This window comes from Anomaloglossus baeobatrachus, chromosome 9 (assembly GCF_048569485.1).
Source record: "Anomaloglossus baeobatrachus isolate aAnoBae1 chromosome 9, aAnoBae1.hap1, whole genome shotgun sequence".
In the NCBI taxonomy this organism is placed as follows: Eukaryota; Metazoa; Chordata; class Amphibia; order Anura; family Aromobatidae; genus Anomaloglossus; species Anomaloglossus baeobatrachus.
In genome coordinates, this window is record NC_134361.1 from 107,581,555 (window position 1) to 107,608,841 (window position 27,287).

Sequence of the window (27,287 nt, forward strand, 5' to 3'; positions counted from 1 at the left end):
TGGATTCCAATGTTACATGAAATGTTCTGATCAGGCCACAGGACCAGCACCTGTCTGCCCATGGTCTAAGGCCAGACCCCAATGTTACATGAAACGTTCTGATGAGACCACGGGACCAGCCCTAGTTTGAGGTCAAACCCAAATTTTACATTAAACATTCTGATCAGGCCATGGAAACGACACCTATCCAGGTCTGCTCCGAGACCAGACCCAAAAGTTACATGATATGTTCTGATCAGACCATGGGAGCAGCACCTGTCTGAGCATGGTCAGAGGCCGGACCCCAATGTTGCGTGAAACGTTCTGATATGGCCATGGGACAAGCCCTGGTCTGAGGCTGGATCCAATGTTACATGAAACATTTTGATCAGGCCACGCAAACAAGAAGTGCATGTGTAAAGTGTGTGGTATTAATCAGGTAGGCTGTACCACCCCCCTTAATTTTAGGTGACTTCCTGGCTTATCAGTAATGTAGGCTGTACATGTCTGACTGATGCATCATACCCCATTACAGATATGGGGCACAGCACACTCATTGCGCTCTACCTGCATCCCCATTTCAATATGGCATAAATGTCTATCATGGAAAAAAATCCCCGTCTTATATTCCATTTTTTCCGGTAAAGCTGCGGTGCTTTGTGTTGCGCAGGACATGGCCGTATGAGCAGCGCTGCACAGCATTTGGCTCTTTGCTGTGACCTCGACTCTCATCCTCCATTTCTACAGTGAATTGTGACACGTTCACTTTCCATATTTCGGTGCCAGAAGCAGATGTGCTCTCAGACTGAGGGGCGGACATGATATGCATGTAATACTATTAGCATACACGAGACATTCGGATAACTGATGCATTTGCCATTTTCAGCTCTCTACAGAACAGGGAAATGCTGCCGCGATATTAGACGGGCACTTTCATCCTGTAATTTCATTGTTCCTATTTGATTTTTAAGGTAGAAAACACTCAGCCTTTTGGTAATGCATTAGTCTAAAACACAGAAAATTACATTTTTCACGATTTGTAAAACCTAATTCATACAATACGGCCCCAATTACATCTGCTAAATGCAGACCACCATCAATCATCCATCCTGGAGATACGGCTCACTTCCCTTATTGTGTGCAGCGCGCATCGTGAACAATTTATTTATTTATTTTACTGCATTTATGTAAGAAATAGGAGTATCTGAAATGTCTAGAACCCCAAAATAAGAAAGAAACTTCATAGTTACCTATAGACCAGATCTCTCAGCACACGTCATGGAAATACAGAAAACCAATGTGAAATTGTAAGAAATGCTTGGATACAATAACCAGTTATTAAAGGGGTATTTTACTAATGTATATGCCAAAAACACCTAAGAGGCCCACTTCTGAGACCACCGAGTCACATGAGAATTGGAGGTCAAAGCCTTGTACGAGGCATGTGCTTGTATTCTATAGTGACTCCCATGTGCTGTCAATATCTTGTCAGCATGTTCCTTTAAATTTAGGAGGTCAGGAGATGGCTATAAAGTCCTAGAAGCTTAGATGTGAACACTAAATACAGATACAAAGCATGGATATAGGATGAAACCAGCTAATGCACAGCAGGACAAAGTACTTAAAGTACGGCTTTTTGGAGAAAATTAACTTATTTCTCCCAGGAGCTGCCGGCTTTCAGTCATACAGGTATGCTGTGGCGGCTTCAGTTATCACTCACTATACTGAGCGTGGCATCTGTAATCGCGCCACAACACTGACTGATAGCAGGCTCAGCAGTGTATCAGTACAAAGCTGGCTGGGGCGTTAATACAGCTGACACTCTCAGTTCTGTGTATGACTGAAAGCAGGCGGCTCCCAGAAGGAATAAAGTTCATTTCCCCCCGGTTTCCACACTTTAAATACAGGAGTAGGGCACCTTCAACCCATTACTAACCCACAGATCAACCCAATATCTGAGATTATCATGTGATTAACAGGTTCCTTTTAATCACATGATTATTTAATAGAATAGAAGTGACTGCAATAGATATAGATGTATTCCTTGGTGTATGTAGAGGGCAAGTGTTGGATATGTATATGCTTATGATTATATATATCTCCCAAAGGCTGGGTGGGACTTTACCTTAGGCCTCTTTCACACGTATGTGCTTCCGGTACTTGTATGGACAGTTTTCTCACGTACCGGAAACATGGGCACACGTTGACATATGTTTTCCTATAGTTTCGGGCACACGTAAGTATTTTTGCACGGAACAAGTGTCCGTTCTGTACTTACGCGTGCCCGTGTGCTCCATAAACCGACATGTCTGGTTTTCTCCAGCATCACGGGTGTCACACGGAACGCAAACGTGTCACACGTAACACACATACCCACTGATTCCTCTCCTCTTCTTTACCCCAAAATGTATTCTTTCCCCTGCATTAATCCCTTCCTCCCTGGCCTATTATCTCATCCTACACCTCTTCTATATCCCTTTTCTGATAACTTCTGCATTAAAACCCCAGTCCCTAGTCCTCTGCACTGCTATTAACCCCTTGGGTTCCCTCTAGGGACAGTGTTGGGTGGGGAGGACTGCTATTTTGTGTGTTTTAACTAACATGGTTGGGAAATATTTTTAGGCAATTGCGCGTATGATTGTGTATTCGTGTTGTGTACTATTACGGTATTTAATATTAGTGTCAAAACTAGTTAAATATAAACTGAAGAATTGTGTTGTGTCTAACAAATATTCTTTATTAGTACACGGGTTTATCTCATTTAATTGTCGCTCTTACATACATATGCTATATGGTTGTATTTATATAGCAAAAGTAAAATTGTGATTTAGTATTGGATATTAGTTATCAGCAGTCAAAGCGGACATTAATTAATGTCAGAGTTCCTCTTTAACATTGGCAGAGCTTCCTTTAAGTGTAGTTACATAGCTTTACTATACAAGTCCCTAGTTAGCAATGTAGGATAATGTGCCTTAATACTTCCCAAATATGATACTACTGATCATGTATACATTATGTGAACCCGTAATTAACCTCTTCACTCCTGTAGCTGCCCTGTAATATGGGTTATAATTGTACAGTAAATGTTCGGCCCTGGCACAACAGATATGTACAGTTAGTTGTCCTAAGCAGGGACTGTGCTTCCGATATTAAGCTATATAAGACACGTAGCACAATTCTTGTACGAGGTGACAGCAGTGCACATACCATGGCAGTCCTTGACTTGATGAACCAGTCGAACCTAAACTGAGGGGCATTCCTGACACACTGGCGCAGCTCTTCATACACATTTTCCTTGTCGAAGCCCATTTTATGGAGCATGCATATAAGGAAGCGATCTTCTTCCTCGGTGTAGTTTTTCCCTTTATTGGTCCCATATTGTATCCGCAGTTGGTGAAAAGGAGCTTTGTACCTCGCAATCTGAAGAAAGCAGAAACATCAGCTTGCCAATCATTAATTCCTTAGTCTCTTTTAGTTATTGTCATTTGTGACATACTCGCATCTGGCCTTTTTTTACTTTCTGAGCAAATCTTAAGCTGCTGCTTGTTTTCTTTGGCAAACATTCAGACAACATCGGCAAGATAAGCCGAACTGTGTCACAAGCGGCTTTCTCTTTAATGTAATATGGTGTAAGATTAGGAAGCTTCCCTCTCAGGATAATAAAATGTACTCTCGCCTGTAATCCATATTCATTAAATATTCTGCACCATTAAAGTTGTTGTCTAGGACTGTTATATTGGTGACCAAATCGGTGGGGGTCAGACGCCAGGCACCACCACCGATACGCTGGTATCAGCTCCCTCATTAACCATACACGCCAGGCTCCGTACACTGTGTAGTGGCCGATCTCAGGTACTGCAGCTCAGATCCTATTAAAGTGAATAGGAGTGGATCTGCAGTACCCAGCAGCAGCCACTACACAGTGTATGGAGCTGATAACAGATCATAGGTGGGGGCGCTGAGTGTTGGACCCCCATCAATCCCACTAATCCTATCCAAAAGGCCACTTTACACGCTGCGATATCGTGACCGATATCGCTAGCGTGGGCACCCGCCCCCATCATCGCTGCCCGTGGCGCACAACATTGCCCAGACCCGTCACACTACTTACCTGCCCTGCGACGTCGCTGTGACCGGCGAAACGCCTCCTTTCTAAGGGGGGGCGGTTCGTTCAGCGTCACAGCGACGTCACAGCAGCGTCACTGAACCGCCGCCCAATAGAAGCGGAGGGACGGAGGTGAGCGGGACGAACATCCCGCCCACCTCCTTCCTTCTGCATTGCGGGCGGGACGCAGGTAAGGAGAGGTTCCTCGTTCCTGCGGTGTCAAACGGAGCGATGTGTGCTGCTGCAGGAACAAGGAACAACTTCATTACTGCTGCAGCAACAATATTAGAGAATGGACCCCCATGTCACCGATGAGCGATTTTGCACGTTTTTGCAACGATGCAAAATCGCTCATAGGTATCACACACAACAGCATCGCTAAAGCGACCGGATGTGCGTCACAAATTCTGTGACCCCAACGAGTTTGCTTGAGTAATGTCGCAGCGTGTAAAGCGGCCTTAAGGCTAGGTCCTGGAAAACCCCTTAAAAGATAATCAGTTATGTGATTCATTTTTGTGTGTGTACTTCTATAATCCTACAAAACTAAGTAACACTACCGTGTTTTGCCAAATAAATAAGCCCTCCCCCAAAAATAAGGCCTAGCTTGATTTTTACGTTTTTTTGGAGTAGGATTTAACTATAAGCCCTACTCCAAAAATAAGCCCTAGTTAGACAGCCCCTCCAGCATTAGGTTATGTCACTAACATCACATAGACACACCCTAACGCAGGAGGCACTGAAATAGACATAATGTAGCTCCCAAATTGTCCTGTCGCTTCCTCCCACTATGGCAAGGTAAAATCTGCTCACCCGCTCCAACCTTCTGAGTGTTGTCACCTGGTTCCCGCCTCCTGGCCACTACTGTGCTACGATATTTGCTTGTTTGCCGCTCCCAAGTCCCACCTCACAAATGCTGCCTCCTGGGTCCCACCTACTGTGCTATGGTGTGGGCTTGGCTGTCGCTCCAGGGTCCCACCTCCTGCCTCCTGAGCCCTCCCCCAGAAATAAGCCCTAGCCCTTTTTTTGGAAACAAAAATAATATAAGACCCTGTTTTATTTTTGGAAAAACACGGTAGTTATCCGCCAGGGGCTTCAGAAGCTGTTGCTCTAGTGATCGGCTTGATTTGCTTTAATTTTTTTCTTGATCAATCGCTATGTTTTAATATCTATTGTATTGACAAATCCTAGAATCTGCCATGATTTATTTCAATTATTATAATGTACAGCACCTGACTTACTACTGGCATTATACATACATTATACATAAATTATAAGGACTGGAATACCTTGACATCCAATGCTTTTTTGATGCTGATCCTCCTCTGAATGCGTGCTTCACCTCGTTCAATTTGAGCCATGATTTTTTCAATATCTTGCAACTCATTGCAACGTTCCCAGAAAACAGCTGAAAGCAGACATGTTATATATGACAGATCTAGGAAAACAGTAGGAGTAATACCGTATTTTCCGGCGTATAAGATGACTGGGCATATAAAACAACCCCCAACTTTTCTAGTTAAATGTGCCCATTGTTTAGTAATGTTCCCTGCAGTAATGTCCCCATTGTATAGTAATGTCCCCATTGCTTAGTAATGTCCCCTACTGTAATGTCCCCTGCTGTAATGTCCCCTGCTGTAATGTTTCCATTGTGTAGTAATGTCCCCTGCTGTAATGTCCCCATTGTGTAGTAATGTCCCCATTGTGTAGTAATGTCCCCTGCTTTAATGTCCCCATTGTGTAGTAATGTCTTCTGCTTTAATGTCCCCATTGTTTAGTAATGTCCCCTGCAGTATTGTCCCCATTGTTTAGTAATGTCCCCTGCAGTAATGTCCCTTGCAGTATTGTCCCCATTGTTTAGTAATGTCCCCTGCAGTAATGTCCCTTGCAGTATTGTCCCCATTGTTTAGTAATGTCCCCTGCAGTAATGTCCCCTGCAGTATTGTCCCCATTGTTTAGTAATGTCCCCTGCAGTATTGTCCGCATTGTGTAGTAATGTCCTCCTGCTTGTTCCCTTCTTGTCCCCATTATGTTGTTGTTTACACACAATAAAATATATTCTCACCTGTCCTCCATGCCCACAGTGCCTCCAGCTGCTTCTTGCAGTCCGCAGGCACACAGACCACTCCGTGATAGCGTCTGGTGTACGAAGCGGCCGCTGCAGGATGTTGTCATGGCTTTACTGCAGCTGAATGCTTTACGGCGCCACAAAGCATTCAACTGCAGTAAAGCCATGATGACATCCTGCAGCCGCAGCTCCGTGCAGCGGTTGCTATCACGAAGGAGTCTCTGTGCTTGCGGACTGCAAGAAGCAGCTGGAGGCATCGCGGGAAAGGAGGACAGGTGAGAATATATTTTACTGTGTGTAAACAACAGCAGTAAAGTCATGACAGCACCGTGCACTGCCATATAAGACGACACCTGGCGTATAAGATGACCCCCGACTTGAGAAGATTTTCAGGGGTGAAAAAAGATGTCTTATATGTCGGAAAATACGGTATATGGTGGTAGTTACATTACTGTTGTCTGATCGGAGGCTTTAATGAACAGTTACTTCTTTCATTACAGTCTGGATTAGCTGCTAAATGCGATGGGAGCATTGACAACTGATGATCAATTGTTCCAACTACCAGACTGCGGGCTGTCACGTCTCAATAACAGATGCCTGATCCAGGACATTAACACTATAAGGCTATGTGCGCACACTGCAGACTTATTTCTCCAGCGAAAAATGCACAATCTGGCAGAAAAAAGCACCTCCCTGCGGAAAAACCGCACCAAAAATGCATGCATTTTTACTGTGTTTTGGGTGCGGTTTTACCCCATTATTTTAACAATGTCAAAGGGAAAAACGCAGAAAAGAAGGGACATTCTGCTTCTTTTTGCTGCAGAAAATCTACAGCAAAACCTGTAAAAAAAAAAAAAAAAAGAAGCAACGTGCACACAGCATTTTGGATTTCTCATAGACTTTGCTGGGGAAGGACTGCAGGAAGCTTATGAACACAAACCGCACCAATTCTGCACCCAAAACTGCGGCAAAAAACGCAGTGTGCGCACAGGGCCTTAGTCTACGCCTGACTTATGAAGCATAGGCACAAACAAACCTGAGTATTCAATGACCTCTTCTGGAGTCTTCCCTTCCACTTCCCGAGCAATATTATCAATATCGTCACGGCCGTATTTCTCATTAGCTTTAATAAACTGGTTGAAGTCCCGTTTATTCCAATTTGTGAAACCCTATTGGTGAACGTAAGACAAAAAATAGAAGGTTTTATGAAAAAAAATATTGTAAAATGTGGTTACAAATAGAAATGATGCAGAATCTAAGATAAAGGGAATTTCTCCTTTTTTCTTGTATCCCATTTTATAACTCCATGATGATCATTTTTTTTTCTTTCCTTTTATTTTTGTGACACTGATCTGAGACCTCCATTAACATTTTTACAAACATCTTACAATAATCAAAGCCGTCATAGTGACCTTATCCTTCCCCTGTGCATACACAGATACTGCGGGTGACAGATTCATGCAGCTTGGTTTACAGCCGATGGCTGGAGCATTGTGCCAGACCAGTGCGGCCATTACTGCCCCCCATTTACAGAATGTAAGCTCACTGCTATGGTGTCCATTATAGATTACTGTGTCACTATGTAAGATCTGATTATGATCTATTCACCTCCGATTTGGAATATGTTGATATAGTTGAATATCTTTCTTTCCCCATAGGTTGACTGACCCAACCTGGCATCACCGATTATGCAGTAGTTTGCACTTTTTCTGTAAAGTTACAATCTGCCATGTCAGTGACTGTAATATTACATCCATTGGCGACTAAAAAAAGTACACTTAGAAAATGGCACAGAAAAAATGGCTGTCTCTTGGGCCTTTTGGTATCTGGGCCTTTTGGTACCTTTGGTATCTGGGCCTTTTGGTACCTTTGCAGACAAAGCAGTGGGAGATGGTTTCATAGAGCAAAGTTACAAAAACTCTTTTATTTCTCTCAAACAGTGGCCCATTTATTAATTAGTTTAAGCCAGTGTTTCGACATACTGCGCCTTAAAAGGAATTTGTCACCAGATTTTTGCTCCCCCATCTGAGAGCAACATAATGTAGAGACTGAGACCCTGATTCCAGCCATGAGCCACTTACTGAGCTGTTTGCTGTCATTTTGTTAAAATCGCCGTTTTCTCTGCTCTAGATCTAGAAGTTATACAGAGCTCATGAATATGCTGGACTACCTGCAGCACACCAAGTAGTCCTGTAATGATAATCTACTGCTGATTAATCAGTAATTTTATCAAAACTAGACTAAACAGCTCAGTAAGTGACACACCGCTGGAATCAGGGTCTCTGCCCCTACGTTATGCCGCTCTCAGATTAGCTGGCAAAAACCTGGTGACATATTCCCATTAACAAGTTATGAAAGGTAAAAAAAAACAATTTTCCCCAAATTTTAATGATTAAAATGGTTTTCTGGCCAAAAAGAAAACTTTCCCGGGCCAGGATCTCTAAAAACAAACAAAAAAAAAAACAGAAACAGAAAAAAAAGCAAGTTAACTGATACTCTCGTACCGCATTCAGCTGGATCCAGCGCAGACCACTCAATGGTCTGTACTGGCAAATTTAGAAGAGATACAGTGTTCCAATAGCAGCAGGACCATTGCAGACTATGATTGGCTGCAGCGGTCAGGTACATTTTCTTTTGCCCAGACAATGTTTTTAAAAAATGTTGCATAAAATCAGTAATGCAAATGAATCTAAGAAACTTTCCAATATGTCTATCAGAGAAATATCCTTCTGTCTATACTTCCAAGCTTTATTCTTTATTGTTTAAGGGTGTCACTGAATTATCAGCTTACAGCACCCATTAAAGTTTATGAAGAGCGGAGGGTGAGGCTGAGGTGAGTCAGTAGAGGCACTGAGAAAGCCACTGACATAGAAGTTATACTACAGCTTCTAGCAAGTAATTTTAGCTCTCTTTGGTGCTAGACTCACAGCTACCCAGCTCAGTACTGCTTTCTAATTGCTCTCCATGCTGATGCATAATGTCTTCAATGGTGCTGCTTTTGGACATGTGCTATATAGAATTAGAAGAGCAGGAATCCCTCATGTCTCAGTGTAATATGGATAGTCTCCTCCCACTAGCTCAGAGGCAACTGAAAAGTAGTGATTAAAGGGGACCAGCCATCAGGATTTTCCTATATAATCTAAAGCCAGTGCTGTACTGGCGCTATCATGCTGATTCTATACATACCTTTAGTTGTGAGATCGGATGTATACTTTCTGAAATATAGACAAGTAAAGTATGTGAAATGCACTGTTACTTGATTGATAGCAGCTACAGAATACCTAATAGGTGGGGCAGGTATTGCTAGTTATTCCCGTCCCTGTTTGCTGCCTGTCCTTCCTACCCCTGTCTCCGTTATTACAGGGGGAGGAAGGAGGACAGGGGGAGTAAGGACAGGCAGGCAGACAGGGGTAGGAATAACCAGCAAAACCCGACCAACCTATTAGATATCTGTAGCTGCTATCAATATAAGTAACAGTGCATTTCACAAACTTTACTTGCCTGTATTTCAGAAAGTATAGATCCGATCTCACAACTAAAGGTATGTATAGAATCAGCATGATAGCACCAGTATAGCACTGGCTTTAATTTATATAGGAAAATCCTGGTGGTTGGTCCTCTTTAAGCCTGCAGAAGGGAAGAATGTAGAAACAAAATGCAAGATACAAGTCATATAATGGCCAGAAATACTGTTATGCCTCATGTACAGTTATTCTGAAAAGTCACCTGCACTGAAAGGCACACTTTAAAAAGGGTAAATAATACTGGATGGGATTTCTAGCTATCTTTTTGATAAAATATGGATATCCATTGGGTCACATAAAGCAATGTTTTTGTTGGGATTGTTATAAAGGATACAACAGAATCCAGAAAGATCTGACTGTAAATGTTGCCTTTTTTCATGTTGGGAAAAGAAGACGTTTAAGTTCCCAGTTATATGAATTAAGGCACAAATTATCCCTCTTTAAAATGGATATTACAGAAAGCGTTGTTATTATTATTATTATTATTATTATTATGTACGTGTCCTATTGAACTGTTCTGTGAAATTAGGGTGAATCTTTTCATCTGAAAACTGGAGTGAAATTATAAAAGGATTTTATCTTTATTAAGATGCAATTCTGAATGGTGATTGTCTTCAATCAGAAAATGCAATTTCTTGCTTCATGTTGTGATTAAAAAAGAAACTTGAAGTAGACCGCTCCTAAAGTTCAACTCAAAGTTTGTAGATTTTTTTTTAAAGCATTTGTTACACTAATGGGTAACGCTATTTCAGTCTCCTATATTGTCCGAATTGTTAATAATCGACAATTATTACTGCATACAGCACAAATTTGATTCCTTAAAACATCTGCACAAATTGGAAAAATTAATAAATATCTGCAGTAGTGATCATCAATATTATATCCATATCGATTAAAAAAACAAGTCCCAGTGTAATTTTCCCCACTTTCAGTCTCTTCACTCATTCCTCTGCAATATTGGCCTCTTCTCTTCCTGTGGGTGACGCCATCTATCATGCACTTTACCTAATATTCCTCTAGAATCTATGCATCTGCCTCTTTCCCCTACTTATTACACTCATTACCATGTTGGCCACGTCAGTATGTGATGGCCGCCGGGTGAGACCCCTGAGGAGCACCTCCTACCTGCTGGAATTCCCAGCACCTCTTCTGATTTATAGGCCTTCCAGCAGACAGTAAGCGGTCTGTATGGCTCTTGGCGGCCACTGGACCAGGTACTGCAAATCAATTAACTCATCTTTTATTATTACATAGTCATATTGCTGCTCACTCTCCTTAGTCCTGCGTGCTCACTGCTTGGTGGTAACCATTGACTCTGCTCTCTACTTCAAGCCCCATATCCAAGCCCTTTCCACCACCTACCGACTCAAAAAATATTTCCGGATCCATACATTTCTTGACCAAGAATCTGCAAAAACACTAGTGCATGGCCTCATTATCTTCCACCTGGACTACTGTAACCTCCTGCTCTGTGGCCTCCCTTCTAACACACTTACTCCCCTCCAATCTATTCTAAATTCTGCTGCCTGAATAATCTACCTGTGTCCCCGCTATTGCCCAGTCTCTCCTCTCTGCCAATCTCTTCACTGGCTTCCCATTGCCCAAAGGATCAGTTTCAAAACACTAACCATGAGCTACAAAGCCACTCGCAGCCCGTCTCATCCATACATCTGTGACCTCGTTTCCCAGTAATCATCTGCACGCAACCTCCAATCCTCCCAAGATCTCCTTCTCTACTCCCCTCTTATCTCCTCTTCCCACAATGGCATACAAGAGTTCCCCTGTGCATCCCCCATACTCTGGAACTCGCTAACCAACACATCAAACTCTCGCCTACTGTGGAAAGCTTAAAAAAAACCTGAAGACCTACCTCTTCCAACAAGCCTACAACCTGCAGTAACTCTCAGTCTACCATAGCGTCGCATGGCCCGCTCTACCCTCACCTACTGTATACCCATCCCCTGTAGACTGTAAGCCCTCACGGGCAGGGTCCTCTCTGCTCCTGTACCTGTCTGTGCCTTGAAATGTTCCCAATTATTGTACTTGTCTATGTATACCCCTTTTCACATGTAAAGCGCCATGGAATAAATGGCTCTATAATAATAAATAATAATAATAATAATAACAACAACATAGTATTAACCTCTTCACTGTCAGATCACTAACAACCTCATTAACGCCTTGCTGACCAGGCAATTTTTGTTTGCTTGCTTTCCCTACATCCTTCCCTTCTTCCAAGAGCCATAACTTCTGGAATATGGGATCCAGTTTTGGGCTCCACATTTTAAAAAGGACATTCAGAAGTTAGAGTCAGTTCAAAGGCAGGCAACTAGACTACTACAAGGAATGGAAGGGCCTCCCATATGATGACAGGTTGAAAAAAAGAGAATTTTGTTTACTTACCGTAAATTCTTTTTCTTATAGTTCCGACATGGGAGACCCAGACCATGGGTGTATAGCTTCTGCCTCCGGAGGACACACAAAGTACTACACTAAAAAGTGTAGCTCCTCCCTCCGAGCATATACACCCCCTGGATAACCAAATCTAGCCAGTTTAGTGCAAAAGCTGAAGGAGGACATCCACCCACAAGTAGAGATAGAGCAAAACCTGGAACAACCGGAACCTCTGTCTACAACAACAGCCGGTGAAAACACACGGAACAAGAAAACTGCCAACAGGCAACAGGGAGGGTGCTGGGTCTCCCATGTCGGAACTATAAGAAAAAGAATTTACGGTAAGTAAACAAAATTCTCTTTTTCTTCATCGTTCCTTATGGGAGACCCAGACCATGGGACGTCTCAAAGCAGTCCATGGGTGGGAAATAAACAGAAAACTGAGAAGTAGGCAAAACCTAACTTCACAAATGGGCGACAGCCGCCTGAAGGATGCGTCTGCCCAAGCTCGCATCTGCCGAAGCATGAGCATGCACTTGGTAGTGCTTCGAAAAGGTGTGCAGACTAGACCAAGTGGCAGCCTGACAGACCTGCTGAGCCGTAGCCTGGTGCCTGAAAGCCCAAGAGGCACCGACAGCTCTGGTCGAATGCGCCTTGATCCCCGGCGGGGGAGGCACCTGAGTGCACTGGTAGGCATCGGATATGGCCGACCTAATCCAACGAGCTAGGGTCGGTTTAGAAGCCGAGAGACCCTTGCGCTGACCTGTGGTCAGCACAAAAAGAGGTGCACCGCCTAAGAACAGCGGTGCGTGACACATAGATCCGGAGCGCCCGCACCAGATCTAAAGTATGCAACGCTTTCTCAAAGCGATGCACAGGAGCCGGACAAAAGGAAGGCAATGAAATGTCCTGGTTAAGGTGGAAAGGAGACACCACCTTAGGGAGAAAGTCCGGAGTCGGACGGAGAACCACCTTGTCTTGGTGAAAAAACAAAAAAGGTGACTCCGAAGAGAGCGCAGCCAAATCAGAGACTCTCCTGAGAGAAGTTATGGCCACCAGAAAAACGACCTTCTGTGAAAGTCGAAACAAAGAAACCTCCCTAAGAGGCTCAAAGGGGGGTTTCTGTAAGGCTGTGAGGACCAGATTAAGGTCCCAGGGATCCAAAGGCCGCCGGTAAGGTGGAATGATGTGAGATGCGCCCTGCATGAAGGTGCGCACCTGGGCCAGTCGGGCGATACGCCGCTGGAACAACACTGACAGAGCCGAGACCTGTCCCTTAAGGGAATTGAGGGATAGTCCTAGCTGCAGACCGAACTGTAGAAAGGACAGGATGGTCGGCAAGGAAAAAGGCCAAGGGGCCTGCCCGAAAGAACGACACCAGGACAGGAAAATTCTCCAAGTCCTGTGGTAAATCTTGGCCGAGGAAGACTTCCGAGCCTGAGTCATAGTGGAGATGACTTCGGGAGGAATGCCGGAAGCCGTCAGGATCCAGGACTCAAGAGCCACGCCGTCAATCTGAGAGCTGCAGAATTCTGGCGGAAAAACGGACCTTGTGAGAGAAGGTCTGGGCGGTCCGGGAGATGCCACGGCACCTCTACGGACAGACGGAGCAGGTCTGGGTACCAAGCTCGCCTGGGCCATTCTGGAGCAATGAGTATGACCCGACGGCCCTCCATTCTGATCTTGCGCAGGACTCTGGGCAAGAGAGCTAGAGGGGGAAACACGTAAGACAGACGGAACTGGGACCAATCCTGAAGCAGCGCGTCCGCTGCAAAGGTCTGAGGATCGTGGGAGCAAGCCACGTAAACCGGGACCTTGTTGTTGTGCCGGGATGCCATTAGATCCACTTCCGGAGTGCCCCACTTGCGGCAGATCGACCGGAACACTGCCAGATGCAGAGCCCACTCGCCGCTGTCCACGGTTTGACGGCTGAGATAATCTGCCTCCCAGTTTTCTACGCCTGGGATGTGGACTGCGGATATGGTGGACTTGGAGTCCTCCGTCCACTGAAGGATGCGTTGAACCTCCAACATTGCCAGGCGGCTGCGAGTCCCGCCCTGGTGATTGATGTAGGCAACTGCTGTCGCGTTGTCTGACTGGACTCGAATGTGCTTGCCCGCCAACAGGTGGTGAAAGGCTACGAGAGCTAGAAGCACAGCTCTGATCTCCAGCACATTGATCAAGAGGGCTGATTCGGACGGAGTCCAAGTGCCCTGTGCTCGGTGGTGGAGAAATACTGCTCCCCAGCCGGATAGACTGGCATCCGTGGTGAGAATCACCCAGGACGGGATCAGGAAGGAGCGTCCCTGAGACAGAGAGAGGGGCCGAAGCCACCACTGAAGAGAGCTCCTGGTCTGTGGCGACAGAGCCACCAACTTGTGCAAGGAAGAAGTCCGCTTGTCCCAACAGCGGAGAATGTCCAGCTGCAGAGGACGCAGATGGAACTGGGCAAAGGGAACCACTTCCATTGACGCCACCATCTGACCCAGCACCTGCATGAGGTGCCTGATGGAATGACGGCGGGGCCTCAACAGAGAGCGCACCGCCAGACGGAGGGACCGCTGTTTGACTAAGGGCAGCTTCACAAGTGCCGGCAGAGTCTCGAATTGCATCCCTAGGTACGTAAGTTTTTGGGTCGGGGTCAGAGTGGACTTGGGCAGATTGACAAGCCACCCGAATTGAACAAGAGTGGCGAGAGTGAGCGAGACACTCCGCTGACAGTCTGCACTGGATGAAGCCTTGACAAGAAGGTCGTCCAGGTAAGGAATCACTGCCAACCCCTGGAGGTGCAGAACCGCAACCACTGCTGCCATGACCTTGGTAAATACTCGAGGGGCCGTGGCTAACCCGAAGGGGAGAGCCACGAATTGGAAATGTTCCTCTCCGATTGCAAAACGTAGCCAACGCTGGTGTGAAACTGCAATTGGCACATGCAGATAGGCATCTCTGATGTCGATGGATGCCAGGAAATCTCCTTGGGTCATTGAGGCAATGACTGATCGCAGAGACTCCATGCGAAAATGCCGCACCTGAACATGCTTGTTGAGAAGCTTGAGATCCAGGATGGGCCGGAAGGAACCGTCCTTTTTGGGGACTAGGAAGAGATTTGAGTAAAAACCTCTGAACCGTTCCCTGGCGGGAACCGGTACAATTACTCCGTTGGCCTGTAAGGATGCCACGGCCTGAGAGAAGGCGGCGGCCTTGGAGCAGGGGGGAGTTGACAGAAAAAATCTGTTTGGCGGGCTGGAAGAGAACTCTATCCTGTAGCCGTGGGAGATGATATCCCGCACCCACTGATCGGAGACGTGTTGAAACCACACGTCGCCAAAGTGGGAGAGCCTGCCACCGACCAAGGACGTTGCTGGCTCAGCCAGATAGTCAAGAGGAGGCTGCCTTGGTGGCAGCAGCTCCTGCGGACCTTTGTGGACGCGGCTTCTTGCGCCAGGTGGGCTTCTGGTCCTTGGCTGAGTTAGTGGGCGAGGCCGAGGGCTTAGAGGCCGCCCAGTTAGAGGAACGAAAGAAACGAAACCTCGACTGGTTCCTGCCCTGGACAGGTTTCCTGGGTTTAGTCTGTGGCAAGGAAGTACTCTTCCCGCCAGTAGCCTCCTTAATAATTTCATCCAGTTGTTCACCGAACAGCCTGGACCCGGCAAATGGGAGCCCAGCAAGGTACTTCTTTGAAGAAGCATCTGCCTTCCACTCTCGAAGCCACAAAATCCTGCGGATAGCGAGGGAATTAGCGGAGGCCACCGCAGTGCGGTGAGAAGCCTCCAGCATGGCAGACATGGCGTAGGCTGAAAAGGCTGAAGCCTGGGAAGTTAAGGCAACCAATTCAGGCATAGAGTCCCTAGTGAGGGAATGCATCTCCTCTAGGGAAGCAGAGATGGCTTTGAGAGCCCACACTGCTGCAAAGGATGGGGAGAACGAGGCCCCTGCCGCCTCATAGACAGACTTGGCCAGGAGGTCAACCTGGCGGTCAGTGGGATCCTTAAGTGAGGTGCCATCAGCTACAGATACAACTGTCCGGGCTGAGAGTCTAGACACCGGAGGGTCTACCTTTGGTGAGTGAGCCCACTCCTTGACCACCTCTGGTGGAAAAGGAAAACGGTCATCAGAACCACGCTTTGGGAAGCGTTTGTCAGGACAGGCTCTGGGCTTGGACACAGTGGCTTGAAAACTGGAGTGGTTAAAGAACACACTCCTTGTTCTCTTAGGCAGGGTAAACTGGTGCTTTCCTGCCAGAGAGGGTTGCTCCTCTGATACTGGCGGATTGAGGTCCAGTACAGAATTAATGGACGCAATCAAATCACTAACATCCGCATCACCCTCGGTCAGATCAATGGGGCACATGGAGGTAGCGTCCGAGCCCCCAGTAAAGACATCCTCCTCGTCCTGCGAGTCGGCTCGTGAATCGGAGCTGCGGGACGAGGAAGGAGAGGGGACCCTGCGTCTTCTTTTAGGAGGACGGGGTCTGGGAGCAGATGAAGAATCCTCTGTGAGCTCTGCAGAGCGAGCCGAAGCAGCAGAGGCGCCCTGAGAAGGCGGCTGATGCATGCTCAGCAGAGTCCGGGACAACTCTCCCATGGAGTCGGCAAAGGACTTGGAGATAGCCTTAGAAAACGATTCTACCCAAGCCGGGGGTTCAGCCACCGGGGCCGGAGCAGCCGGAGGGACCACTGGGGAGACTCCAGGCTGAGGCACCACCATGTTAAAGCAGGCATCACAATGTGGATACGTGCTCGGTTCAGGCAGTACGAGCTTACATGCAGTGCATATTGAGTACAGCCTTGCAGCCTTGCTCCTAGTGTGAGACATGCTGCTGAGGTGGAGGCTCTGCAGGAAAGAACACACTCCTTCAGAATGACCCCCAGAGAGTGTATAATAAAGTCCACAACCAGAGGTTGTGGCTTACCAGATCGTTTTGTGTGCCCTCCGGATCCCACAGCTCGGACCCCCAGACAGGTTGCAGAGATGCAGCAGCCAGCGCCGATCAGTGTGAGAACGCTGATAAAATGGCGCAGGAGGGAGGAGGGGGGGCGGGGCCTAGTCCAAGAGCGGGAACCGGAGGGCCAAGGAGATATCCAGGGGAGGGAAACATCTCCTCAGAGAGGAGTGTCCTCCCCTGAGCTGAACGGCCGGTGGGCGGAGCCGCACTGTCCCTCTGCATGACTGACATGCAGGGGCAGTGAAAACGAAAGTAGGCCGCAGCCGAAGCCGGGGCCTAAATTTTACAATGCGGCCGGCGAGCAGGCACCCTCGGCACGGTTCTCAGGTGAAAACCAGAAAACCAGCCGGAAATGTCACCAAAGTAACCTTACACACTCTCCCCAACAATAAAGATGCAAAGGACCCCCTGCAATAACGTCTCAAATACTTAGCTTGTGAGACGCAGGGCCAGGTCCCTGAGGGATGAGTGCTCCGTCCGGCTGGGTCCTGAAAGGGCTGCGGATGGAGACCGGTCTCCTGCAAAGCAGTGAGAACCGTGCTGGCTCCCACTTCAAGCCAGAGCCCGAGGGATGGTGAAGGAGCGCGGCATGTAAGGCTCCAGCCTTGAAATCAACCTTAACAACACCGCCGACACAGTGGGGTGAGAAGGGACATGCCGGGAGTCCAGCTTGGACCCGCTTTTCTTCAAACTCTTTAAAATCAAAAATCAGATGAGAATGCATGTGTGGATGTGTGCCTCCTGAACACAAAGCATTGAACTGGCTAGATTTGGTTATCCAGGGGGTGTATATGCTCGGAGGGAGGAGCTACACTTTTTAGTGTAGTACTTTGTGTGTCCTCCGGAGGCAGAAGCTATACACCCATGGTCTGGGTCTCCCATAAGGAACGATGAAGAAAGTTAGATATGTTTAGCTTAGAAAAAAGACGTCTCAGAGGAGATCTCATTTATTTGTATAAATACATGTGTGGTCAATATAAAGGACTGGCACATGACTTATTCCTTCCAAAGACAATACTAAGGACCAGGGGGCACTCACTGCGAGTGGAAGAAAAGCGATTCCGGCAGCTAAATAGGAAGGGTTCTTTACAGTTAGAGCAGTCAGACTGTGGAATGCCCTACCACAAGAGGTAGTAATGGCAGATACTATAACAGCTTTTAAAAAAGGGCTGGATGATTTCCTCAGTACACACAACATTGTTGGTTATAAATGACTTAGTGACCAAATGTAGAACTGGTGGAGGAAGGTTGAACTAGATGGACCTAGGTCTTTTATCAACCAAGTAACTATGTAACTTTTTTATTTTTTCAAAGCTATATGACAGTTTGTTTTTGTTTGAGCGGCTGGCACGAGGCTGAGCACCAAGCGTACCCGAGCACAGCGATGTTCAAATGGTCAGCAAACGTAATGCACCCGAACAGTGTTTGTTTTTTTTTGTAAAGTCGGTATTCGGTATGAACGCCGACCTTTACTTTTCAGGTTCGCTCATCTCTACCAGCTACATATGGTCCTTCTCCATACATATGTTTATCAAAAATGCACATAATTTCTGCTGCAGTATTCTGGCCACAGTCTGCAGAAAAAAAGCTATTTGTGACCAAACCCTAAAAAGGTACAAAATATTATTTAGAAGTGATTATAATGGCTAAGGTATGCTCGCTGGGAGCCTGACCTTGAGGACCCCGCCGACCATGACAAGTTTAATTTGTAGCTTCATTCCCTTGACTATTTTCCCACCACACTGAAGCTCACTGCAGAAAACAGCAGAAGGTAGCCAGGATCACCACTGTGCAAGGAAAACTTAGAAGGGGATACCGCACTAAATTAGCTCGGCGTCTTCTATATTCTAAGAAGTCAGGTTCTAAAAAGTCGGACATCCCAAGATCTTGAAGCGGTGGTATATTCTAATGATTCAGGAAGAGAATGACCCTTTAACACTGAGATATTGTGCATTTCTATACTTGATGTAGCAAGCGTCCTTTTGTGTGAGGAAGGTCAGTAAGCAGTAAGAGCAGTAGCGATGAGATGAGATGTAGATACGCTTTCTATACCTGGGTAAGGAGTGTCTCCTTTTCTTCTGACTCTGCAGTACCAAGTGGCTCGGACTCATCAATCTTCCTCTGTTCTTCTTTTTGTACCTGCGATGCATTTGGGAGGTCTGAATTCCTAGGGACCTGAAATCAGAAGTCAAGATGAGAATAAGCTGTGCAGCAACAATGTTATTATACATTCACACTCATATCAATCTTACTTTACAACACACGCTACAGAAATTGAGCCGGGTAAAGCCGATAAAAGGATTGATGGACTTCAGCGCGAAGCATTTGTCACGCGGAATAACACTGCAGCCCTTCTAATAACTGGGCATTAGGAATAAGCACACATTTTGGAAAGGTGGCAGATAAGCAGCACTTTTTTTTCCAGCATTGCTTACACATCATTGTAATGGACTAGCCATAAATTAGAAAATGTAACTTGGTGCGGAAAAAAAAAGGTCAGCAGTTTATTTTTTTTGGTTGTGGCTATTAATAGCTGGCAGTAGGTGTAAATACAAGATATGGATATAGGCAGGTACAAAACACGATACAAAATATATATATATATATATGTAGAAAGAATATACAGTGGAGCCTTGGTTTACGAGTAACCCGATTTGCGAGTATTTGCTATACGAGCAAAGCTTGCTGTAAATTTTTAACTCTGTGTACGAGCAATCATTGCTGTACGAGCAAATACTCACCGCACACACTTCCGGTTCCGTACTTTCACCGCACTCTGACCCGCTCTTGCAGTCCGCACAAATACACACAAGCACGCACACATATTATGCTCACCTTACCTTCCGTTCCCTCGCTGGCCTCCTGGTTCTTGTAGCTCGCCGGTACAGGATGTGTATCGGGTAACCATCGCGACGAGGGAGGAACTTCCGCTGCCAGCCGCTTCTCAAAGGCAGCGTGCTGGCCCATCAGAGGCAAGAGTCTCCTGCCTTTGACGTCAACATTCTGGCAGCAGAAGCTCCGGCATCGGTCACAATGGTTACCCGATACACATCCCGTACCGGCGAACTACAAGAGGAGGTCGGTGATGGAAACGAAGGTAAGATGAGCATAATATGTGTGTGTGTGGAATGGCACAAAGGGGACCAGGATGGGACATTGCACAAGTTTGTGGACCGGATTGTCTGAGCTTGCATTATTTCCTATGGGAAATTTTGTTTTGCTAGATGACTAACTTGGTTTACAAGTACACTCCCAGAGCGGATTATGCTCGTAAACCAAGGTTCCACTGTATAGTGGTAGAATAAAAATGGGATTAAAGCAAATATAAAAAAAATGGAGGTGATGATTAAAAGGTCCTGAAATCCCCTATTCCTTCTCATAGTAAATGACACTTTTTTTTTATCTGAAATATTCATCTTTTCATTTCTGCCCCCAGCCGCCATGTTTTTCAGACTGGCTTTGTGCCGGGTGGATACATGAGATGCCGCAGAAGGACCCCCCATAGAGGGAGTATTACCTCTGCATAGGTCAAGGCGTTACTCATTTCCCTAATTAAGCGACAACTACATTACGCAGAGAAGCTGCTCCGCTCGCTGTCATGTTCTTTCTCTTTCACATGTAATAGGAAAAACTATCCAATTACACGGGGAAAGAGTAACTTAATGTAGAGTTATACTTTTTACAAAACTGTAATTTGTCATAGGTGGTAAAATATTACCTAGTTCTATAATGACTAGACTTCTATCAAGGTGAATTATTATACAAGATCAGTCTGGGGAAATAGTACAATTTGTTACTGCGCTTTTCTTTTTTTTTTTTTTTTCCTTCTCCTTATTCTAAGAGCCATAACGTTCTCATTTGTGCGTCAGCTCGGCCATACGAAGGTCTGTTTATTGCTAGACGAGGTATAGTTTTCACTTTACTAAATAATGGACTGAAAAACGGTGAACAAAATTCTAAATTCAATGAAAAGATAAAAAAAAAAAAACATAATTCCGCCATAGCTTTTTTTATTTCATTTTTACGGCAATTATTGCGCAGTAAAAATTACCTGGTGACATTATTGTTCAGAGCTGTAAAATTACGGTGACACTACAATTCTACCGTTTTTACGTTTAGATATCAGTAGTTAAAATGTAGAACTTGTCAAAAAAAGAAAGATTTGGATTGTCAGCATTATCTTAGACCATAACTATTATTTCTTTTAGAGGTTAATCAGCAACAATTGGAGCCAGCTCCAGTCGCTGCTGTTAGAGAGCCCCCTGGAGCCCAAATGATGAATATTTAAGTTATAAAGTCACAAAGGGGTTAAATGGAACCTGTCATATCAGCAAACACTATTAACCTGTAGATATAAGGTTAGTCTGCATTAGAATGCTGCCCAGACCCCTCACTGGCCGGATACCAGGAGAAAATTAACTTTATTCCTCCCTGCAGCTGTTGGCTTTCCGGTCATGGAGGTGTGCCTGCCGTGACTACAGTCATTGTTCAGCACACAGTGAGTGGCGGCTCCAAACTCATCCCGGCACTTTACATTTTCTAATTTATGGCGAGTCCATTTCAATGAAGTGTAAGCAATGCTGGTTATCTGTCACCGTTCTAAAATGTGTGCTTCCTTCTTGTTTCACTATGGCTAGAGTCATAGACACAGTGAGCAGCTAAAAACACGTCTCGGCACTTTGATGGACTGCTCCCTTTGCTATGCATCTGTTCAAAGCAAGATGTCAATCAAAGTGCCAGGACGTGTTTTCAGCTCTCACTCACTGTGTACTGAAACATGACTGTAGTTACAGCGGGCTTGCCTCTATGACTGAAAGCCGGCAGCTGCTGGGAGGAATAAAGTCCATTTTCTTCTGGTAGCTGCAATTTCAGTAACCCAGATGAACTGTATTAGCCTCATATCTGAATGACAGGTTCCTTTGAACAAAATCAGCTGAAATAGTAATTCTTATAAACCAACCAGCTTCCTACAAATTACAATCAGTATGTCCTGCAATCCTTAAAGGGTATGTGCACAGTGCGACACCCATATATAAATAAAAAATGCACTTTATTAGTCATGACAACATGACACTGATACTGCAAAACATATACAGCTGCACTCTGAAATACTAACAATGAATAAATGAATTCTGGCATTGCATTACTGCTATAGGAATATTTGAAAAAAGAGATGTTTAGCTTATGTATTGGTCAATGCACGTGAGCCCGACAACCAACAGCAAGGTAATCTCTGTATATCAGCGGAAACCTAACTTGAAATGCCACTCTCTGGGTAAAAAAACCTCCATTTCTGGGCAAAAAGACGCTTTCTGGGTAAAAACCTCCATGTCTGGGCAGCTAGATTCCTGCTATAAGGAGAAGCCTGGTCATAGGGAGTGCTCAATCAGAAAGAGATCCACTACAATTATACAAAAAGACTGAATCGCACATCCAATAGGTGTGAACAGGTGCTAGCTGAAAAACAGTGTTTTTTAGCTAGCACCTGTTCACACCTATTGGATGTGCGGATCAGTCTTTTTGTATAACATGACACTGATAACGTTAAGTTTAAAAATGGAGTATAAAGCGTCACTTGCAATAAATCTTCCCAATAAAGGGAATCTGTCAGTAGGATCAACCCTAGTGGGCATATAGGTCATTTGAGGCTAAATAAAATTGTACCTTTATATCTCGGTCCGATGTCATACTGAAGAGAAATCCATGTTGTTCTTATATGTAAATGAACTGTTAAGATCTATGGGCCAGACACTGATATCCTGGAAAAACTGCCTCCAGAGCTTATTGTAAATGAACAGGAGCATTACTAGTGTGAGACATGTAATGACTGACACTTTCCTCTCATATTCACATAGCTCTGCAGTGAGAATAGAACTAACACAGCACATACAAACAGAACTTTGCCTCATTACAAACATTTGCAGCAGCAGTTGTCCTTTTAAACTGCTGGTGGCTATGCTGCAGAGCTGTGCCTGATTAGAACCAACACAATACAGCATTGAACCTTGTCTCGTTACAAACACAAAAACAATTGCAGTTGTCCTCTCAGAGTGCCGTCAGCTCTGCTGTACTGCTCTTCCCCACACTGGCTGCTTGTGAGATGGAAGGTGAAGCACTTTAAGAGGACAACTGCAGCTGCAAATGTTTTTGTAATAAGGTAAAATTCAGTTCTGCTGTGCTGTGTTAGTTCTGATCTCACAGAAGAGCTGTGTGCAATTATGAGTACAAAAGTCAGTCATTACATGTCTCACACTGGTACCTCCCTTCTCATTTAAAATATCTCTGGATGCAGACTCTCATGCAAATCAGTGTCCAGCCCATAGGTTGCAATAGCTCATTTACATATATGAAAAATGTGGATTTATCTGAAATAAAACATCAGATCGCAGATACCAAAGTATCATTTTATTCATCTTTCATAGTTGATCATAATGACAAAACCCCTTTAGGCACCTTCACACGTTCGTAAAAAACATGTATATGGAAAACTGGTAACAGTGTCATCAGTGTTTTCTATCAGCATGTCATCCGTTTTCTTCTGGAGTGGATAAAGAAAGAATGCAACTACGAAGCTTCTTCTATCCATTTCACTGTTAAACATGGACGGCACAGGTATGCCATTGGTGTGCTGTTCATGTTTTTGACTTGTCCTGGCCTTTGCCATTTGTGCTGCCCGAAAATCGGTCATGTCCCAATATCTGAATGATGAAAATAGAGGTGTGACTGTAACATAAGGAACTTTTATGCAACCTTTTAAGAACCAGATGTTTTTGTTTTCATTTTTGCACTTTTTTTCCCTCTCCTTCTAGCTAGGGAGATTCTATTTTTTCCCTTCCATGTCGCTGTATGAGATTTTGTTTTAGACATCATTAATTTTTCTATACAATGTACTGAAAAACAGGGGAAAAAGTCAAGTGCAATGAAATGGTGAAAAAAATGCTGTTCTACCTCTGTTTTTTGGGTTTTGTTTTTATGGCGTTCATTTTTTGTCGAAAATTAATTGTCCACATCACTCTCCAGGTCAGCTCAATTACGTCCAAAACCAAACTTGCATAGGTCTGTTTAAACATTTGCAAAAAGATGTTTTTTGCTTTGTGTCGCCATTTTCTGAAACTCATCATGTTGTTATTCTTCAGTTGAAGTCGCTGTGTGAGGGCTTGCTTTCTGTATGGCAACTATAAGGTTTTATTGACACCATTTTGGAGTAGATAAGTAATTTTAATTGCTCTTTAATGTATTTTTAGGGAGGTGTGGTTACTGAAAAACTACAATTCTCACATATCAATTATTTTCTGTTTATGCCATTTACCATATGGGTTACATCATTTTAGATTTTGAAAAAACAAAAACTTTCATGGATGTGGAAATACCAATTTGTATTTTTCACTAGCTGTAGTACCCGGGCGTTGCCCAGAATAGTAACTGTCTCTCTGTCTCTCTCCCAGTCTCTTTCTGTGTGTCGCTGTCTGTCTGTCTTGCTGTCTGCTTCTTTCATAGTATCATAGTATCATAGTTTTTAAGGTTGAATGGAGACTCTAAGTCCATCTAGTTCAACCCGTAGCCTAACATGTTGATCCAGAGGAAGGCAAAAAAACCCCAATGTGGCAAACAAGTTCCAATGGGGAAAAAAATTCCTTCCTGACTCCACATCCGGCAATCAGACTAGTTCCCTGGATCAATACCCTGTCATAAAATCTAATATACATAACTGGTAATATTAAATTTTTCAAGAAAGGCATCCAGGCTCTGCTTAAATGTTAGTAGTGAATCACTCATTACAACATCATGCGGCAGAGAGTTCCATAGTCTCACTGCTCGTACAGTAAAGAATCCTCGTCTGTGATTATGATTAAACCTTCTTTCCTCAAGACGTAGCGGATGCCCCCGTGTTCCAGTCGCAGGCCTAGGTGTAAAAAGATCTTTGGAAAGGTCTCTGTACTGTCCCCTCATATATTTATACATTGTGATTAGATCCCCCCTAAGCCTTCGTTTTTCCAAACTAAATAACCCCAAGTTTAATAACCTGTCTTGGTATTGCAGCCCACCCATTCCTCTAATAATCTTGGTCGCTCTTCTCTGCACCCTCTCCAGTTCAGCTATGTCCTTCTTATATATCGGTGACCAGAATTGTACACAGTATTCTAAGTGCGGTCGCACTAGTGACTTGTACAGAGGTAGAACTATATTTTTTTCATGAACACTTATACCTCTTTTAATACATCCCATTATTTTATTAGCCCTGGTAGCAGCTGCCTGACACTGTCCACTAAAGTGAAGTTTACCATCCACCCATACACCCAAGTCTTTTTCTGTGCCTGTTTTACCCAGTGTTCTACAATTAAGTACATAATCATAAATGTTATTTCCTCTACCCAAGTGCATGACCTTACATTTATCTACATTAAACTTCAATTGCCACTTCTCAGCCCAATCCTCCAATTTACATAAATCTCCCTGTAATATAAAATTATCCTCCTCTGTATTGATTACCCTGCAGAGTTTAGTATCATCTGCAAATATTTAAATTCTACTCCGCATGCCCCCAACAAGGTCATTTATAAATATGTTGAAAAGAAGCGGGCCCAATACTGACCCCTGTGGTACCCCACTATGAACTGAGACCCAGTCCGAGTACGTACCATTAATAACCACCCTTTGTTTCCTATCACTGAGACAGTTTTTAACCCAGTTACACATATTTTCCCCTATCCCCATTATTCTCATTTTATGTACCAACCTTTTGTGTGGCACCGTATCAAAAGCTTTTGAAAAGTCCATATACACAACATCCACTGCATTTCCCTGGTCCAGACTTGAACTTACCTCTTCATAGAAGCTGATCAAATTAGTTTGACAGGATCGATCCCTCATAAACCCATGTTGATACTCTGTCATAAGGTTATTTTTCTTGAGATACTCCAGTATAGCATCTCTCAAGAAACCCTCAAGGATTTTACCAACCGTAGAGGTTAAACTTACCGGCCTATAATTTCCCGGCTCAGTTTTTGGCCCCTTTTTGAATATTGGCACCACATTTGCTATGCGCCAGTCCTGCGGTACCGACCCTGTTATTAAGGAATCTGAGAAGATTAAAAATAATGGTCTATCTATCACAGAACTCAATTCCTGTAGTACTCTGGGGTGTATGCCATCCGGGCCCGGAGATTTGTCAACCTTAGTGATTTCGAGGCGGCGGCGTACTTCCTGCTGGGTTAAGCAGGTAATATTCAAGGGTGAATTTATGGTATCACTGGTCATGTCATCTGCCATGGCATTTTCTTGTATAAAAACCGTAGAAAAAAAGTAATTCAGCAGGTTGGCTTTACCCTCATCCCCTTCCACTATTTCACCAAGACTATTTTTAAGGGGGCTAACACTATCGCTTTTCAGTTTTTTACTGTTTATGTAGTTAAAGAATATTTTAAGATTATTTTTACTTTCTCTCGCAATGAGTCTCTCTGTCTCAAACTTAGCTAACTTAATTTGCTTTTTACATATTTTATTTAATTTTCTATAATTATATAATGCCTCATCACTACCTACCCTCTTTAATTCTTTTAAGGCTTTCTGTTTTTCTTTTATTGCTTCCCTTACAGCTCTATTTATCCATAGGGGTTTCCTCCTATTTCTAGCATGATTGTTCCCATAGGGTATATTTTCTGCACAAGCCCTATTCAGGATGCTCATAAAAGTCTCCCATTTGCTTTGTGTACTTTTATTACTTAGTACATCATCCCAGTTTATTGCACTAAGATCATCTCTCAACCGTTTAAAATTTGCTTTCCTGAAGTTTAGTGTCCTTGTAGCCCCTCCACTAGACATCTTACTAAAGAATACATGAAAACTTATTATTTTGTGATCACTATTCCCCAAGTAACCCCCAACTTGTATATTTGATATGCGGTCTGGCCTATTGGTTAGTACAAGGTCTAGTAGTGCTCCCCCTCTTGTGGGGTCCTGTACCATTTGTGAAAGGTAATTATCTTTCATTGTTATCAAAAATCTATTTCCTTTGCTGGAACTGCAAGTTTCTGTTCCCCAATTTATATCAGGATAGTTAAAGTCCCCCATAATAATTACCTCTCCGAGACTCGCTGCTTTATCAATTTGCTTTATGAGGAGATTCTCTACCTCTTCCATAATATTCGGCGTCTTATAACACACCCCTATCAGTATTTTATTATTCATTCTCCCCCCCCTTATCTCCACCCATAGGGACTCTACATTCTCAGTACCCTCACATATGTTGTCACGCAGGATGGGTTTTAAGGATGA

At 44.4% G+C, this 27,287-nt stretch overlaps 1 protein-coding gene across 1 annotated transcript in view; it reads right to left on the reverse strand.

Annotated features, from left to right (window-relative positions):
- LOC142251274 (SWI/SNF-related matrix-associated actin-dependent regulator of chromatin subfamily A member 1) overlaps positions 1 to 27,287 on the reverse strand; it is a 304,197-nt gene that overhangs the window by 41,467 nt on the left and 235,443 nt on the right. The window contains exons 19-22 of the mRNA XM_075323917.1: positions 19,065 to 19,187; positions 7,186 to 7,318; positions 5,371 to 5,489; positions 3,187 to 3,399 (exon numbers count right to left, since the gene is read on the reverse strand). Coding sequence (XP_075180032.1) covers positions 3,187 to 3,399; positions 5,371 to 5,489; positions 7,186 to 7,318; positions 19,065 to 19,187 — 588 coding nt within the window. The remainder of the gene's footprint in view (positions 1 to 3,186; positions 3,400 to 5,370; positions 5,490 to 7,185; positions 7,319 to 19,064; positions 19,188 to 27,287) is intronic.